We start from the raw sequence: 14,381 nt of genomic DNA on the forward strand, positions 1-14,381 counted from the left end.
CTCTCTGTCCTTGTAGCCAGCTGTTGAGCAGAATATGCCTGCGTCATATAGGTTTAACTAGGCTACGCAGCGTCTATGCATGCAGCATGCATCAGATTGTAATGAGAGGAAAGTAGCCTTTTGCCTTTAAACATACAGATAACCTACGCAGAGGGGATAGAAGACAGAGACAAGCGAGAGGCAGGACTTCGCTGGAGAAGGTTACCCTGCCTACAGTCTCCCTCATGTTTCCTCCTGGGCTTTTGGTCACGTTTACACTGCCCCCAATCCTGTCGAAATTATTTTGAAGTTATTTATTTTTAATATTTTTTTGCAAAGGAAGAAGCCGAACCATGGAACTTCTTTGTCTCGAGGTGGACGAAGTCTTGAGAGCCCAACCTGACCAAAATATTCTCTGTGATGACAGAGTATTGCAAAGTCTGCTAACCATTGAGGACAGGTTCCTACCGCAGTATTCCTATTTTAAATGTGTCCAGAAGGATATTCAGCCGTATATGAGGCGAATGGTTGCAGGTTGGATGCACGAGGTTTGTGAGCCTTTTTATGGATCAGTAGCCGTGTATCAGGATTTTGTATTAGCGATATCTAGTCAAATTTAGCCTAGCAAATGGCATGTTTAATGAATTAATGATTCTGGTTCAATGGCTTGGGAGATATTGCTGTGTAGGCTAGGCTAATTCTGACAACTGACTGAGAAATAATCAATCGAAGGTGTGTAGGCCCTTGGACGCTCCTCTAAAAGCCACTAGTCAGCTATGGAGTCATTGTAGATTTTAGGTTGGTTCAATGTCAACACCGTATACATTTTGATCAATGAATGGTGTAAACAATAGCCCACCCTTTAAGCTTAATTTTCATGTTGGATATATTCATATTGTTCTTAGTACATAATTATAACAACTTTTATAAAATGCACGTTGAGCTGCATGCGTCGAACCGCATGCATTAGCTTACATAGTCGATCCACATCATATTTTGCTGTTATTAAAGTTTAAGACCAATCAAATGTTTTCGGAAGTGTCGGGTACGGTAGAAGAGTACCATGTGATTATTTTGCATGCAATGTATTGTGTTTATCTAATTTATTTATATTTTTAATCATTTTTTGAAAACTGAAGGCTAGCCTGCTTGAGATAGGCTACATGGCGTGGGTGTTCTGGCACAACTTCCTAGTACAGTAAACCTCACGAATGTGAGCTAGTTAGTCTTTGAAAGACATTATGAGATTTGGGCTTACAGTAGAATACAGTAGGTTATCATAACATGTAGGCTATTGTATCATCCCATTGATTTATAGGCTTATCCCATTGATTTAAAACATTGTGCAGTTCTGTTTGCAATTAGTCCCAGATATCATTAAGATTAGATTAGACGTCTGACAATAGAATTTCCCTCTTTTCTCTAGGTTTGTGAAGAGGAGAAGAGTGATGAGGACGTATTTCCTTTGTCCATCAATTATTTGGACAGATTTTTAGCTGTGGAGGCCACCAAAAAGTGTTACTTGCAACTCCTGGGGGCTGTGTGCATGTTCCTTGCCTCCAAGTTAAAGGAGAGTCGTCCATTTACTGCAGAAAAGCTGTGCATGTACACAGACAACTCCATCACACCCCAGGAGCTACTGGTAAGAAACCATTGGTCTCTAGAAATTCATTCTGTGGGCATACATATCAGATATGAATTGGTGTCTATTCATATCATTGACTTCATTGCACAAGACATTTGTCCCCTGTTTTCAAAATGTATATGTTAGTTATTCATTACAGAGTCTATAAGCCCACATGTTACAGTAGAGTGATTCATTTTTTGAACACATGTAAATGGATGGTGGCTGAAGTGGCCTGTGTTGCCATCTAGTGGCAATGATGCATGAACATTATCAGCAATGTGATTATTTGTTCCAAGAGATGTGGAGTAGAGGGAGAGATTGGAGCTGTGGATTAACTTTTGCTATAATTAAATCTTACACTAATTGATTCTTATATATGCTTAATTGTCTAGAGCCATAGTACCTTTCATTGTCCTTTGCATCAGAAAATAACTTTTTCCATACTGTCACAACTCCTGCTAACAACACGCCCCACCCATATCACCAAAGAGGCCTAGTATGAATCACCCAACAGATCACCCTACATACTAGAGACCTGTAGGCTAGGGTCTCTCCTCTCCTCTGATCTTCCTAGCTGCTGGCATGACAGCAGAGATGCACCACATACAGTACTGTGCTGGTGGAATGTTTAGCGCTATGGATTCTTATGTCATATCAGACTGGGTGCTGGATAGACATGCATAGAGGAGTTACTAGGAGCCTATTAGGAGAGGAGACGCGTTGATGTTTTGCGTGAGATATTTCTTCAATGAGCCACTGCTGAGGCTTCTTCAGCTGGGAGAAGGGGGAAATTCGGGGGGATTCTGTGAGGGCAGCTGTCCAGGAAATGAGCACATTGCCCCAGCAGACTGCCGGCCTGCTCATCTGCAGTCAACACACTCTCCACGGGTCCAGCGTAGGTTAAACGTTAGCATGTGTGTGCTAGGCTAGCGGGAGCACATACGGATGGGTTAGGCCGCGTACGCTGTGTCCTGGGCTGCCCCTGAACCACCCCAACCTGGGGGAAGACGACGAGGAGCGCCGTCCCTGCTGCCACGGGGGTTTGGAGGCGTTCCGTCACCACCATCCCTTGGTTGACGCATCTCAAAATAGGAAACTGAGGATCAGCTGAATTAGTCTTAGGGTTTTTTTGTGTGTTTTTTTTCCGACTGCCCTTGCTGCCCTTCGCCTTGGGGTGGGGATTTCGTGTAAAAGCACCCCCCACAGCTTGGTGCAAACCAGAGACGCTGCAGCTAGCTAGCTGAGGAGCGTGACAGGAAGGAAGTGGCTGCTGCTTCACTGGCTGGGACTCCCAACCCACGGGCGAGGCTAGTCACATGCTGTCAGTGTCAACCCCAAGAATGACAGGCATGCAGAAAATGAGAGAGAGAGGAGATGGGGAAGAGGAAATATTACTCAGTTGCGGGGGCGTTTGTTCTTAGAACTAGCATAGGCTGTGGCGGTGCCGGCAAAAATGGAAAAAAAGCGTTTCTTATATCCTCACACTCACTCAGGAGGATAATTAAGCGTTGCAAGATAATAATAATAATGGCCAAAGGCGACAGCTCCTCATTCATGGTTTTTTGTGTCGCCTGAGACACTGTAACTTGAACTTCTGTGCTGTTGTCCCTCAGGACTGGGAGCTGGTGGTTCTGGGCAAGTTGAAGTGGAACATGGCAGCCGTCATTCCCAACGACTTTATCGAGCACATCGTACGCAGACTGCCGCTACCCACAGACAAGCTGGCCTTGGTGCGCAAGCACACTGAGACATTCATTGCTCTCTGCGCCACAGGTATGGTAGCGAGCGATGACCTTGCATAGCACTCTTTTTCCCTCTTCCCTCTTCCGTTCTCTTGGCTGGTTCGTTTGCACTTGTACGCGCACACACACACACAGTCACTCACACCCACACCAACTTTCCCACATTGTGAGTCATCTTTTGAGTGCTCTCCTCTGACCTGCCTCGGCTCCCCAGTCTAAAGGCAGAGAGTTCCAGCTGTGCTTCCATTACTCCCTCTCCATCTCTGGGAAGTGCAGCTCGTTAGCCTGTTTGTGTGCTGGTCCAGCAACATCTGACCAGCTGACTGCATCTGCTGCGCTGGAGTGCTCTAGCGTATGATGGCACTCTTTCCAAGAGTCTGGGAGAATCCTCTTAGTGCGTTGTGCTGTTTACATTAGCCTCCCCTTCTGATGACAGTAACGGTATCATGTGTGAGTCCAACCCCCCCCTCCGCCCTCTGTGAACTATGACTCAGGTGCAGCTGGATGGCTGGACTGCACTCTTGTTGGTTGTGCTTGTTGATAGTGGGGCTTCCAGGTTTGATTAGCAGAGCTGGGAGCCAGCGATCTGTGATCTCCCTTCCTCTCCTCGTCTCCAAAATAAACCGCGATGTTCGCAGAGTGGTGTGAACTCAGATGTCCCCACAGGGCTCTCCTAATCCGTGGGCGAATCCTAAGGCGTTAGACTTGCTTTCCCATGGTCTATATATTGTTATAGGATGGGACAGATAGGCGACATCACCTTATATACTGTAGGCCGCGCCTCTGGCCACGCTACACCTCCGTGTCGCGTTGTTGTTTTCCGATAATTGCACACCTCCTCGCTGATTATCCCTTATTTATGTAGGCCTGAACTGGAACCGCTGCACTGACTTTCTCTGTCCTCTAGTTCTAAACAAGCTTAATTGAGGAAATTAAACAAAAGAAAAGGAGACCAATTAAATATTGTGCGGTTGCTTGCATGTGCCTGTTTGGTCAGATCAGGCCCATAAGTACTTTACTACAGCAGTTTTACTACAGCGCGTTATTGGAACCATAGAACTACAGTGAGTCCCATGCCATGTTTAGCCCGGTCTTAGTGTTGCATTTTTTATTTGGGCGGGTTACAGCGGTCTCTCGCCATTCACGAAGCAGCCGGTTATATCCAAGCACAGAACGGCCGCAGTGAAAAGCGGCTGCCCGCGGCTGGGAGTAATGTAAATGTTTGGGGTTTTTATGTGATCTCTAAATGTTGTTCTCATGACAGGGGAGCTCCTCCTCTGACCAGCTGGGCTCAGGGGGGGGTGTGTGAGGGGGGAGGGGGGGTGCATGGGCCGGGAAGCCCCGGAGCTTAGCGGGCTACTCCCTAGCGGGTTATCCAGAGCTATCAGTCGCATCCTCTCCGTCTATAATGAGATGAAAGTCGCCAAGGCCAGAAAGCTCTGCGCTGAGCTGGGCCTGTGTCTGCGCTGGGCAGGACCCGGTGTATTTCCGGGTCTGGGGGTCTCTGTGTGAGCATGGGCTGTGGGTCTAGAGCCGTCCTGCCCTTTCCTCAGGCCTGTTTCCTCCCCCGCCGGGCGGCCTGTTGTGGCTCAAGCCTCTGGGCCGCGATGGGGGACCGGAGGGAGTAGTTCCTGGAACTCATTGCTCACTGAGTAGGAGGATTCCTGCACTGTTTTTCTAATCAGGGCTGAGGCTTTGGTGAGGGAAACCACACAGGTTCCACCACAGACATTTTTAGGACTGTGGGAAAGTCAGGTTAGACTACATTAAGGAGGACGCATACTGCAGATAATTCAGATTTCTCTTTTCACCTCTCACACTTCCCTTAGGTTACTCTTGACTTGACCGTATCTGAGTGACTTTCTATTTGCAAAATCATGCAGTATCGAGGTGTGGCTTCAGCTTGTGATTTTCGCCGTGCCTTCTCTTGGGAGGTGCTGGCTCACAGGTGAAGGACGGACCCCCCCCACCACCTTCCTTCCCTACTCTCTTCTCAGATTTCAGCTTGGCCATGAACCCTCCCTCCATGATTGCCACGGGCAGCGTGGGAGCGGCCATCTGCGGCCTGCAGCTGGACCAGGCGGACGAGGCGCTGAGTCGGGACAACCTGACCGACCTCCTGGCCAAGATGACCAACACAGAGGTGGTGAGTAGTACTGCATGGGAGGCAGCGAGATGTTACAGGGACACAGTCTGTTGAAGGAAGCAGGGGTACCGTATCATCGGTGGTCGCCAGCATTTAGCCAGACTTGTATGAGGTCACAGTGGATCAGCCAAAGCTTATCTTCTTTCCCATTTGCCAGCATCTCCAGGCCGGAGAGTGGAGAACTCTAGTAAACAACAGCGATGGCTGCAGTAGTCTCACATTGAAGCTATTTACTTTTCATAGAGTGAGCCTGTGGGTCTTGGCTGGCGCTCCAGACTGCTGCTATAAAGGGCAGCGGCGAGGGAATGTCTTCTTAGAACCCAGGGCCCACATTCTTGTGGTACAACACAGGCAGTTCCTATGCATGGATCCCACTTTAGTTTACTCCTCCTGCAAGTCTGTTTCTAATGCCTAACAGAGGCCATCTCTTTAGGGGAATGGGCTGGCACTGATTTTCAAGGCCCAGTCTTAAGCTGTGTTGACAGTTACTTAATGTCACTCTGGATGCACAATGAGAACTGAAAATGCGAAGTCATTGCATTGCAGACATTATGTTTGTACTACATTTGCAACATTTTAAACCCCCGTTGTTGACACCAAGGGCCAGGCACTAGTGCAGAGGCACAGGAACCTCAGTCCACAACAGCCGGCCAGCCAGCCGGTAAAAGGCACAAGCAGCCCCTCCCACCCATGCCCCCCCCCCCAAAGGCTTGTGGTTATTATGTTGCCACGGCAACGCCGGCCCCGCACGGCCGTCACAACAGGCGCTCCGACTGCGGCACATCAGGTTCCAATTATCCGTACATTTCAAAGGAATGTTGGCCTCTTTGCGAGCCTGGTGCATTCTGGAAGGCCCCCGCTGTCGGCTCGCAGGAGTCGGACCTCCCACGTCAGTGGTCTTCCCTGGACCCTGCCGAGGATAGACGGGGGAGAAACGGAGAGAGAGAGAGAGAGAATCCTCCTTTGACGAGGGCCGCGGACTCTTCACAGGCGACATCCTGTCCCGTGTTTCTACACCCCCGTCTCAAAGGTCTAAGGCTCAGTAGGTCGGAGCCGTTTCCTATTGGGGGGGGCGAGAGTATCCAGGGTGTTCCATTGGGGCCCCCCATGGATGTTCTCCAGATCTCCAGAGAGAGGAGGATAGGTGCACATGGTGTCTGGTCTGCCGCGCAGTCTCCAGTAGGCCCCGGGGAGCTCCGCTAGCCTCCGTTTAGGCTCTGCTAGAAAACGTTACAGTTGACCCTCCACCGCCCATGTGCCCTGGAGGACTCAGGCGGCTGCTGTGTGCCGTGTCTGCCCATAGTTCTGTCAGTATTCCTATGAAACAGGCAGGACCACCTACAGTACCACAAGAACCATGCCCCCCCCCCCCCAATGTGTGCCCCAGCGTCATGACTCTGGCCTCCCTGTGTTGCAGGACTGTCTGCGGGCCTGTCAGGAGCAGATCGAGAGGGTGCTGGCCAGCAACCTGAGGGAGTGCCAGCAGCAGAGGAGGACGGAGGCCGGGAGCAGGGTGGGCAGCAAGGCGGTGGAGCAGCAGGACCAGTCCAGCACCCCCACAGACGTGCGTGACGTCAACCTATGAGCTGCCACTACCACCACACAACAACGCACGCCTGTGATGTCTGCCCAAGACCTTCGGTGCCAACCAATGAGGGCTGCCACTGCCAGCATAATACACCAAGTCAACCAATGAGCTCCCACCAATGAACTAGTTTTTATGTTCCCGTTCAAACTGTATGTACCTGGTCACCTATCAGCCCACTGTATGGGCCACATGAAATCAAACAAGCTATTTAAAAAATATGTATTAAAAAAACCAACTTGATAGTGCCTTAGGTTTTCAGAAAGGAATCTCGAAAAAGATTTGCATACTTGAAATGATATGATAAAAGCTAACAGATAATGGGGGGGACATATTATTATTATTATTATTATTATTATTATTATTATTATTATACCAGGCACGTCTACTCTTACAGCTGCCATAAGAATAGACTGTGCCTGTTATTATTATTATTATTTTCTATTATCTTTCATCCTTATTGAGCAGTCAAGACATGTATTCAGTTTTCAATATACAGGAAGCCCCTACAGTACTGTTGTGCTGACTGTGCACAGCATCCATACATGGCATTTAAACAACCATGATATACAGCAGGAGGAGGAGGGGGAGAGCTAGCTGCTCTGGCTGCCTACTATCCCGTGCACCTGTAGCACTGCTTACTATTTCTGCTCTTATTTGCTGGCCAGGAGCGGGCTGGGCCCACTCAGAGAGAGAGAGAGAGAGAGAGAGAGAGAGAGGGATGAAGAGGGATGTGTAAGAATGAGAAGGGTAGCCAAGGCTCTAGAAGGAGAGAGTGAGGATAGAACATGAATCGGCTGTTAAGGTCTTAATTTCATTGCCAAGTAACCAAACCCTTATTTCTATCTTTATTTGGATGGCATGAGGCTATACTGATTGTTTTATGTTATAGGTTTGTGTGGTGTTAGAAGCTCCTGCAAGGTATTTAGAGATTTGGAGCATATATATAGTTAGGTCTCAGTAGAGTTAGTGACATTGTGTTATGCTATGGATCAGAAGAACCCATTATTGGAGAAAGAAGACACGTTGAAGGATTGGCATTAAGAGGAGAGTAAAGAAGTGGGCGGTGTATGTGTGTGTGTGTGTGTGTGAGAGAGTTACGGGAGGATTCAGAGTTAATGGCGGGTGGAAGTTTATGGAGAAAGGTAATGCTTTGGAAAGTAGATAATTGAAAGTCTCTTGCACACCTGAATTAATCGTTTTAATCTCAGTGACAGGTGCGTAGGTGGAGTAGAAACTATGAGCAAACAGGAACACCTGCACACTGCCTTCACTTGCTCAACAACATCCAATTGAATAGGCTACACAACACTTCAATACTTCAGGTCTATACATACAAGAAGGTAATGTACTGAAATGTTGTATAGCCTATTAAATTGGATTTTGTTGGGCAAGTAAAGCTATGGACAGTGAAAGTGAACAGTAAAGTACTTGTATGGAAATGGCATAAGGTTATGGTGAACTGCAGACACAGTGGCTCTATGGAAATTATGTGGGTATATGACAAACTGCAGACAGTGGAACAGACAGGAAATACTGTAGATGACATGAAAGGATGTTGGCTCTAACTCAGCAGTCACATGATACTTGACTGGCACAGTGGAACAGGACTCACTGATTGATCACGAGGGAGCAGTTGGGATTACTGTAATATTACTGCAATACTGTAATATTCCCCCACCAGTGTCTTCTGTGTCGAGTTCACAGTAGATAGTTGAGTCATGGTCAAAGTGGGTCTTGGATCAACCTAAATGCACTTTTAAAACACACTCCTTAAGAGTCGAAAGGGGATGTTGATTGAAGGGGAGTTGGTGGGGATGTAGGGTTTATTTTCTAATGTTTTTATTTGTTATTTTTCTGTAAGTTATTTGGTCTTCTCTGGGCTGGATTCCCACTTGGGGTGATGCACGTTGTCTAGAAAGCATTCCCTGACCAGTGAGTAGTAGTAGGGTTTACCAATTTATAGTTGTGTTGAAATATGGAACCAAATCAATTGCAATGCAAACCTAGGAAAGCTAAAACCACACCTAGACTTGATTTTCTTAAATTGATTGCATCCATTTAACTTACTTGAATATTATTTTTGCCTGCTTCATAGCCAAATATTGTGATGGTTCTCAAAGGGTTTCTCATATAAAATATACTGTATCCTACTTGTTTGTTTCTGATTTGTTTCTAAGTGAAATGAGAATTTAAAGACACATTTTGCATGGTTTGACCGCAGGGTTTGTGGTTTGTTAAAGGATAAATGCTCGACAGTGTCTTTTTTTCTGAAGTTTCTGATTAGGAAAAAGGTTCAGCGTAAACCTCGTGTTGATGTGGATGGATAACTGTTCCCATTGACATTGTCAAAATAAATTCCCTTTGTGTTGATATTTCATATTATCTCTCTTGCTGCTATTAAGCTTTTCTTTTTCAGTCTATACAAAGATGACGTTGCCTAATTGTGATATTCACTTGTGTGCTGCTATATAATGAATAATGGATATGTTACTGTCTCCTTGCTTTTCTGTGTTTTATGTATGTACAGCACAATACTAGGGCAGTGCCTGTTCAAAATGTGCGTGCTAACAATGCCCAGCACAGCACACTCTGGCTGCACTTCCTTGGGTCTCAGTGCCTGACAGGTGCCTGTTTGGCCAATTAATTGCAGCTTTCTCGAGAACCGCTTATCCAAACAACTTCACACTCAACACTGTACTTCCTTAGGTTTCAACTTCATACAGTGCCCGGTTCTTGAGAAAATTGAAATACAAACAGATAGCAGACAGACAGACAGAAACTCCTGGAATTAGTAGATAGATACTTGGGGTGGGGGTGGGGGTTAAAGGAGGTGGATGGGGACTAGTTTTGGACTGGAAGTAATCTGCAGTTCTGTTTATTCTGTTATTTACGTGTATCTTGTGTTCTTTCATTTCCTTGCTGCATTATACAACTGAAATGTGTGTGTGTGTGTATACCTCAGGTTTCTAGGACAAATAGAGCGAGATGCCATCTCGTGTTACCTCACAACTCAGCAGTTTTTAGGGGGCGAGAGAAAGCAACTCTTACAGTTACTCTGTGCGTTTGTTTGACAGGTTAGATTTTTTCTCCTGAATGTGAGGAATTTCCTCTCTTCAGACTTCAGAAATTCTGACTCATCTGTCAGATTCCACAAATTGCTCACCGGCTGAAAAAACAACAACTACACAATTAAGTCTATTTCATACTGTATCACAGCTGGTGCTAAATGAGAGACTGGGCTATATCATGTATTTGAAAGACAAAAAACAATTTTATTATATTTTTCTTACTTTAGATTTAGAATTGGCACATTCAGGATCAGTGCCTTGGATAGGTGGAATTGATTTTGTGAGGTACCTATTTAGTCTATGTTTTGATCACCCCTAAAAAGAAGAATGTTCATGTTTCATTGTTCAAAGTGTGGGAAGATTCTGTGGGATTCCAGTTGGTTCTCATCGCTACCAACCACACCCATGTACCTCAGAAGTGTCTGATCCACAACTTCTGCTCAATAAATAAATTAGTTAAAAACAAGTCTCTACTGCTTGATTTGTACTGTTGTGTGTGTGTGTGTGTGTGTGTGTGTGTGTGTGTGTGTGTGTGTGTGTGTGTGAAGGAGGCTTGCAAGATTGTACAATCATTGGAAGTCGCTTTGGATAAAAGCGTTTGCTATGACTAATGTAATGTAGAGGGATGGGGGTGACCATGACCAGGCTCTCAAGGCTGACATCCTGTGCCACCATAAGAGGGCGCCTAAATCCTGTAACATTTTTAACACCGATCCGTTTATAAAAATCAAGATGTCATCTAAAAATATAGGCCTACGTGCTCAAATGCATTTTAATAACTGCCGATACATTTTACCAATTCATTTAATTTAAAATGAAAAGAATATCAAGAAGAGTATTTTGCAATGGTATTGGTCTGTGCCAGAGCCAATGAGGTTCATGGTCGGGAACTCTGCTGCCGCAACCAGGAAGTACCTCTAAATGCAGTATCAACCGGGTGTTAACATCAACATACCCTGCGGCGCGGTGCAATGCTCACATTTAGCTTGACAATTATCCGACAGTAAGTGAATACTGTTTAAACATTAGCCTATGTTTTGTAACATCTTTATGTATGTAGACTACTTTAAACTGTTCCGTGACGTCTATGGCCATAATGGAGCTCAGAATGTGACGATCGAGCTGATTTAGCCCTTCTTGAGCATTTATCAACTCTGTGTCAAAGTCATCTGTGGGAACTGTGCTCCGTACACGAGTCAAACAACCCAGTAGCGTTAGATACCAAATTAGGGGAGGTGAAGTTGTGTTAATTATAGGGGTTTAACATTCATAATATGGTTTTAATCAGATCTTCTTTACTGCAAGACTATTTCATATTGGAATTATAATATAGCAGTTTTTTAAACCAGTATTTGTAACGTTTGCTCACCAGTCGAATGTAGTGATTGATGTCATTATTGATATTCATTCGTTTTCACCCAGTGGGGAGACGCAGTACAACAGAGACAAGTTGTTGCAAGGTATGTTGAGAATTCCTTCCAGAGGAGCTCAATGTCTACTGGACCACCATTCTCTCAGTCACACAAGCTTCGTAGCTGTGAATGTAAATTATGGCGTGACGGAATAACATGCATTGTTTTGTTTGTTTGTAACTGTTATACACTATTAGAATTATACGACTATCTGAAAATAGACTTGTAGGACTGCTAGGACTCTACTGTCTGCTGTGTTGCAGGCCAGGGGGTGGACACCCCCTTGTCGGAAACGGGCCTGCGTCAAGCTGAGGCAGTGGGTCAGTACCTGAGAGCGCACAGGTTCAACAACGTCTTCGTCAGTAACCTGCAGCGCGCGCGGCAGGTGAGTGCTGATGAGAAGCACGGTGGCTCCAGACACAGTATTGTCTGCCTGTATTGTTGGCTAAATTATCAACACTCATTTTGCTTGTACCCCTTGGACTTCAACCACCCCTGTTTTGCTTGGATTTGGCAAGGCACACATTCCTGTTGGTTGACAATGCTCAATTGTCATTCCTGTATTTCTACCTTTTTTGTCAGACTGCTGAAATCATCTTGAGAAACAATGTTCACTGCTCTGGTACTGTCATGGTTCTGGATCCCTTACTCAGAGAAAGGGTAAATTCTCCTTGTAATATCATCCCTAGGGTACAACACACCAAAACAACTGCTGTATGTCTTATGTGTCCTCACATCTTTTGAGATCTTGAGGGTTAAAGCCCTTCATATGTTGTTCCTACATTCCGCTGTCTAGGGCTTTGGGATTGCAGAGGGACGACCCAAGCAGGACCTCAAGAACATGGCCAACGCTGCTGGTCAGTCATGTCGAGACTTTACCCCCCCGGATGGAGAGACCTTAGAGCAGGTCAGCCTGTTTGGGACAGGGAAATTGAATTGCCCCATGGAGATTAATAAATGTTTGTTTTTATTTATTTTATTTTATTTAAACACTGCATTTATGCAGGATAGCTGCAATCAGTTTCTTGGGAAACTTGAGCGGCTCAGTCTAGAGCATTACATGTCCAACACCGCCATCTAGTGGTACTATATGGAGGAACAGTAGAACGCTGCAGTGAACTTGATAATGTGTGCTTGTGTGTGTTGATTTATCGGTCTGTCTGCACACCTGCTTCTAGGTGAGAACACGATTCAAGAAATTCCTCAAGGCCCTTAACCAGCGGATGGTGGATGAGCACGGACAGAGTCATCGTCATGGGCAACCCGAGGCCGGAGCTGGCCCTGGGTCCAGAGCCGGGGCAGCAGACGGGCCTTCTCCCGGTCTGCCTGAAGACGGGCTCCAGGGCGTCATGGTCCATGCCCTGGTGGTGAGCCACGGGGCTTATATCCGCGTGGCGGTCAGGCACTTTGTGGAGGACCTGCAGTGCTCCCTGCCCCAGGGGGTGAGGGCATCCCATGTATTCTCCCCCTGCCCCAACACTGGCATCTGCCGCTTTATTCTCTCTGTGACTCGGGAAGAGGCTGGCCTGGTGCTCTCCGCGGTCCGCTGTGTCTTCACCAATCGAAAGGATCACCTGGCAAAACTCCAAGATGCTGACTAGTGAAAGGGAGACTGGGAGGACAGCAGAGATGGGCTTTGTGTGTCTTGTATCTAAGCCACTACAATGTTGAGGTGTCTAAATACCAAGTACGCACAACAACATTTTACTTGCTCAAGGGCACAACGGTAGGCAATGATTGTCAAGTGGCTTGGCCCAGTCTCTCACATGCTCTGACCACTGGGATACCTACCTGCAACAACTTTATAAACAGGGTAAATGATTTATCTTGAATTAGGCTAGAGCATTTTGCAGTTTGTGGTTGTCAGTGCATTAGCACATAGTTTACAGTACTATATTGCAGTTGTGAAAGGAATTGAATTATCTTCCAATCAGAGTGCAAGAACTGTTCTTGTCCAACCTAGCACCTCCTTGTGTGATTCTGTAAGAAGCACTGTCTTGGTTGCGATTGCTCTGCACTTTTTAAATGTTATTCTTTTTGTTGTGAGTTTGTCATTTCAGTTGTATTTCTTTGTTTATAGTACTATACCAAAGGCAGAAATATATTACTATGACTTTGTCAACACAGTGTTTCAAATGCCTCATGACTGAACTGAACTTACAGTATTCAGCTGTCTGCTGTACTAGTTGTTGTCCATGATTTTATCTATACAAACAATTCAAATCAAGGGGACCCCAGACAGAAATGAGCTATGAAGCTAATATGGGTACAATGAATGTGCCGTGCATGGTCTCTGACTAATTATGTATATATATATATAAATAAATTATATATATGTATAGAGTGGGTTTCAGTAAAGTGTTGGGCTTGTTTTGTGCAGAAGAATGTGCTGTCAATAAAGAGTAGAGGTGGAACTATCAACTGAACCTGTTATGGTGGTCCGCCCTCGACAGACATACAGTAGTAGACCCTACACTGCACCATTCAGACAGCGCAGACCCTTTACTGAACCACTTCACAACATTTGCATGATGACCAATCTTGACAAGTTGCCATAGACATTCGAAATGAACTGTAAATTGGACAGTTGCAGCACTACACATTAACCCTAGTTTCCTGTACTACTTATACAGCCTTTTCATGTTGATCCATGAGAGAGTCACACTTTAAACACAGTGGCATGGCTGAGAGCAGTTTACTAAACAACTGGAACATGTATAAACAATGATAAATACCCTGATTTCTATTGTTGTTATGCTGTATATTGATACGATAACATCCCCCAGAGAATAAGACATGGCTGAGCTCCCATTCCGTCT

At 45.8% G+C, this 14,381-nt stretch overlaps 2 protein-coding genes across 2 annotated transcripts; both read left to right on the plus strand.

Moving 5' to 3' along the window:
• Positions 1-332: 332 nt before the first annotated feature.
• Positions 333-7,079, plus strand: LOC311316867 (G1/S-specific cyclin-D2-like; the record flags this gene model as incomplete). The annotated part of the gene is made up of 5 exons (XM_084447803.1): positions 333-527; positions 1,406-1,621; positions 3,220-3,379; positions 5,346-5,494; positions 6,912-7,079. The coding sequence occupies 5 exons, from the start codon at positions 333-335 to the stop codon at positions 7,077-7,079; spliced, it is 888 nt and encodes a 295-aa protein (XP_084303929.1).
• A 4,005-nt stretch (positions 7,080-11,084) lies between these two features.
• Positions 11,085-13,163, plus strand: tigarb (TP53 induced glycolysis regulatory phosphatase b; the record flags this gene model as incomplete). Its single annotated transcript, XM_084447736.1, has 6 exons — positions 11,085-11,153; positions 11,573-11,610; positions 11,826-11,947; positions 12,145-12,222; positions 12,359-12,469; positions 12,741-13,163. Exons 1-6 carry the CDS (start codon positions 11,122-11,124, stop codon positions 13,161-13,163), a joined length of 804 nt encoding a protein of 267 aa, XP_084303862.1. The 5' UTR covers positions 11,085-11,121.
• Between the last annotated feature and the right edge of the window lie 1,218 nt (positions 13,164-14,381).

The sequence above is a fragment of the Borostomias antarcticus genome (genome assembly GCF_949987555.1).
Source record: "Borostomias antarcticus genome assembly, chromosome: 13".
NCBI lineage: Eukaryota > Metazoa > Chordata > Actinopteri > Stomiiformes > Stomiidae > Borostomias > Borostomias antarcticus.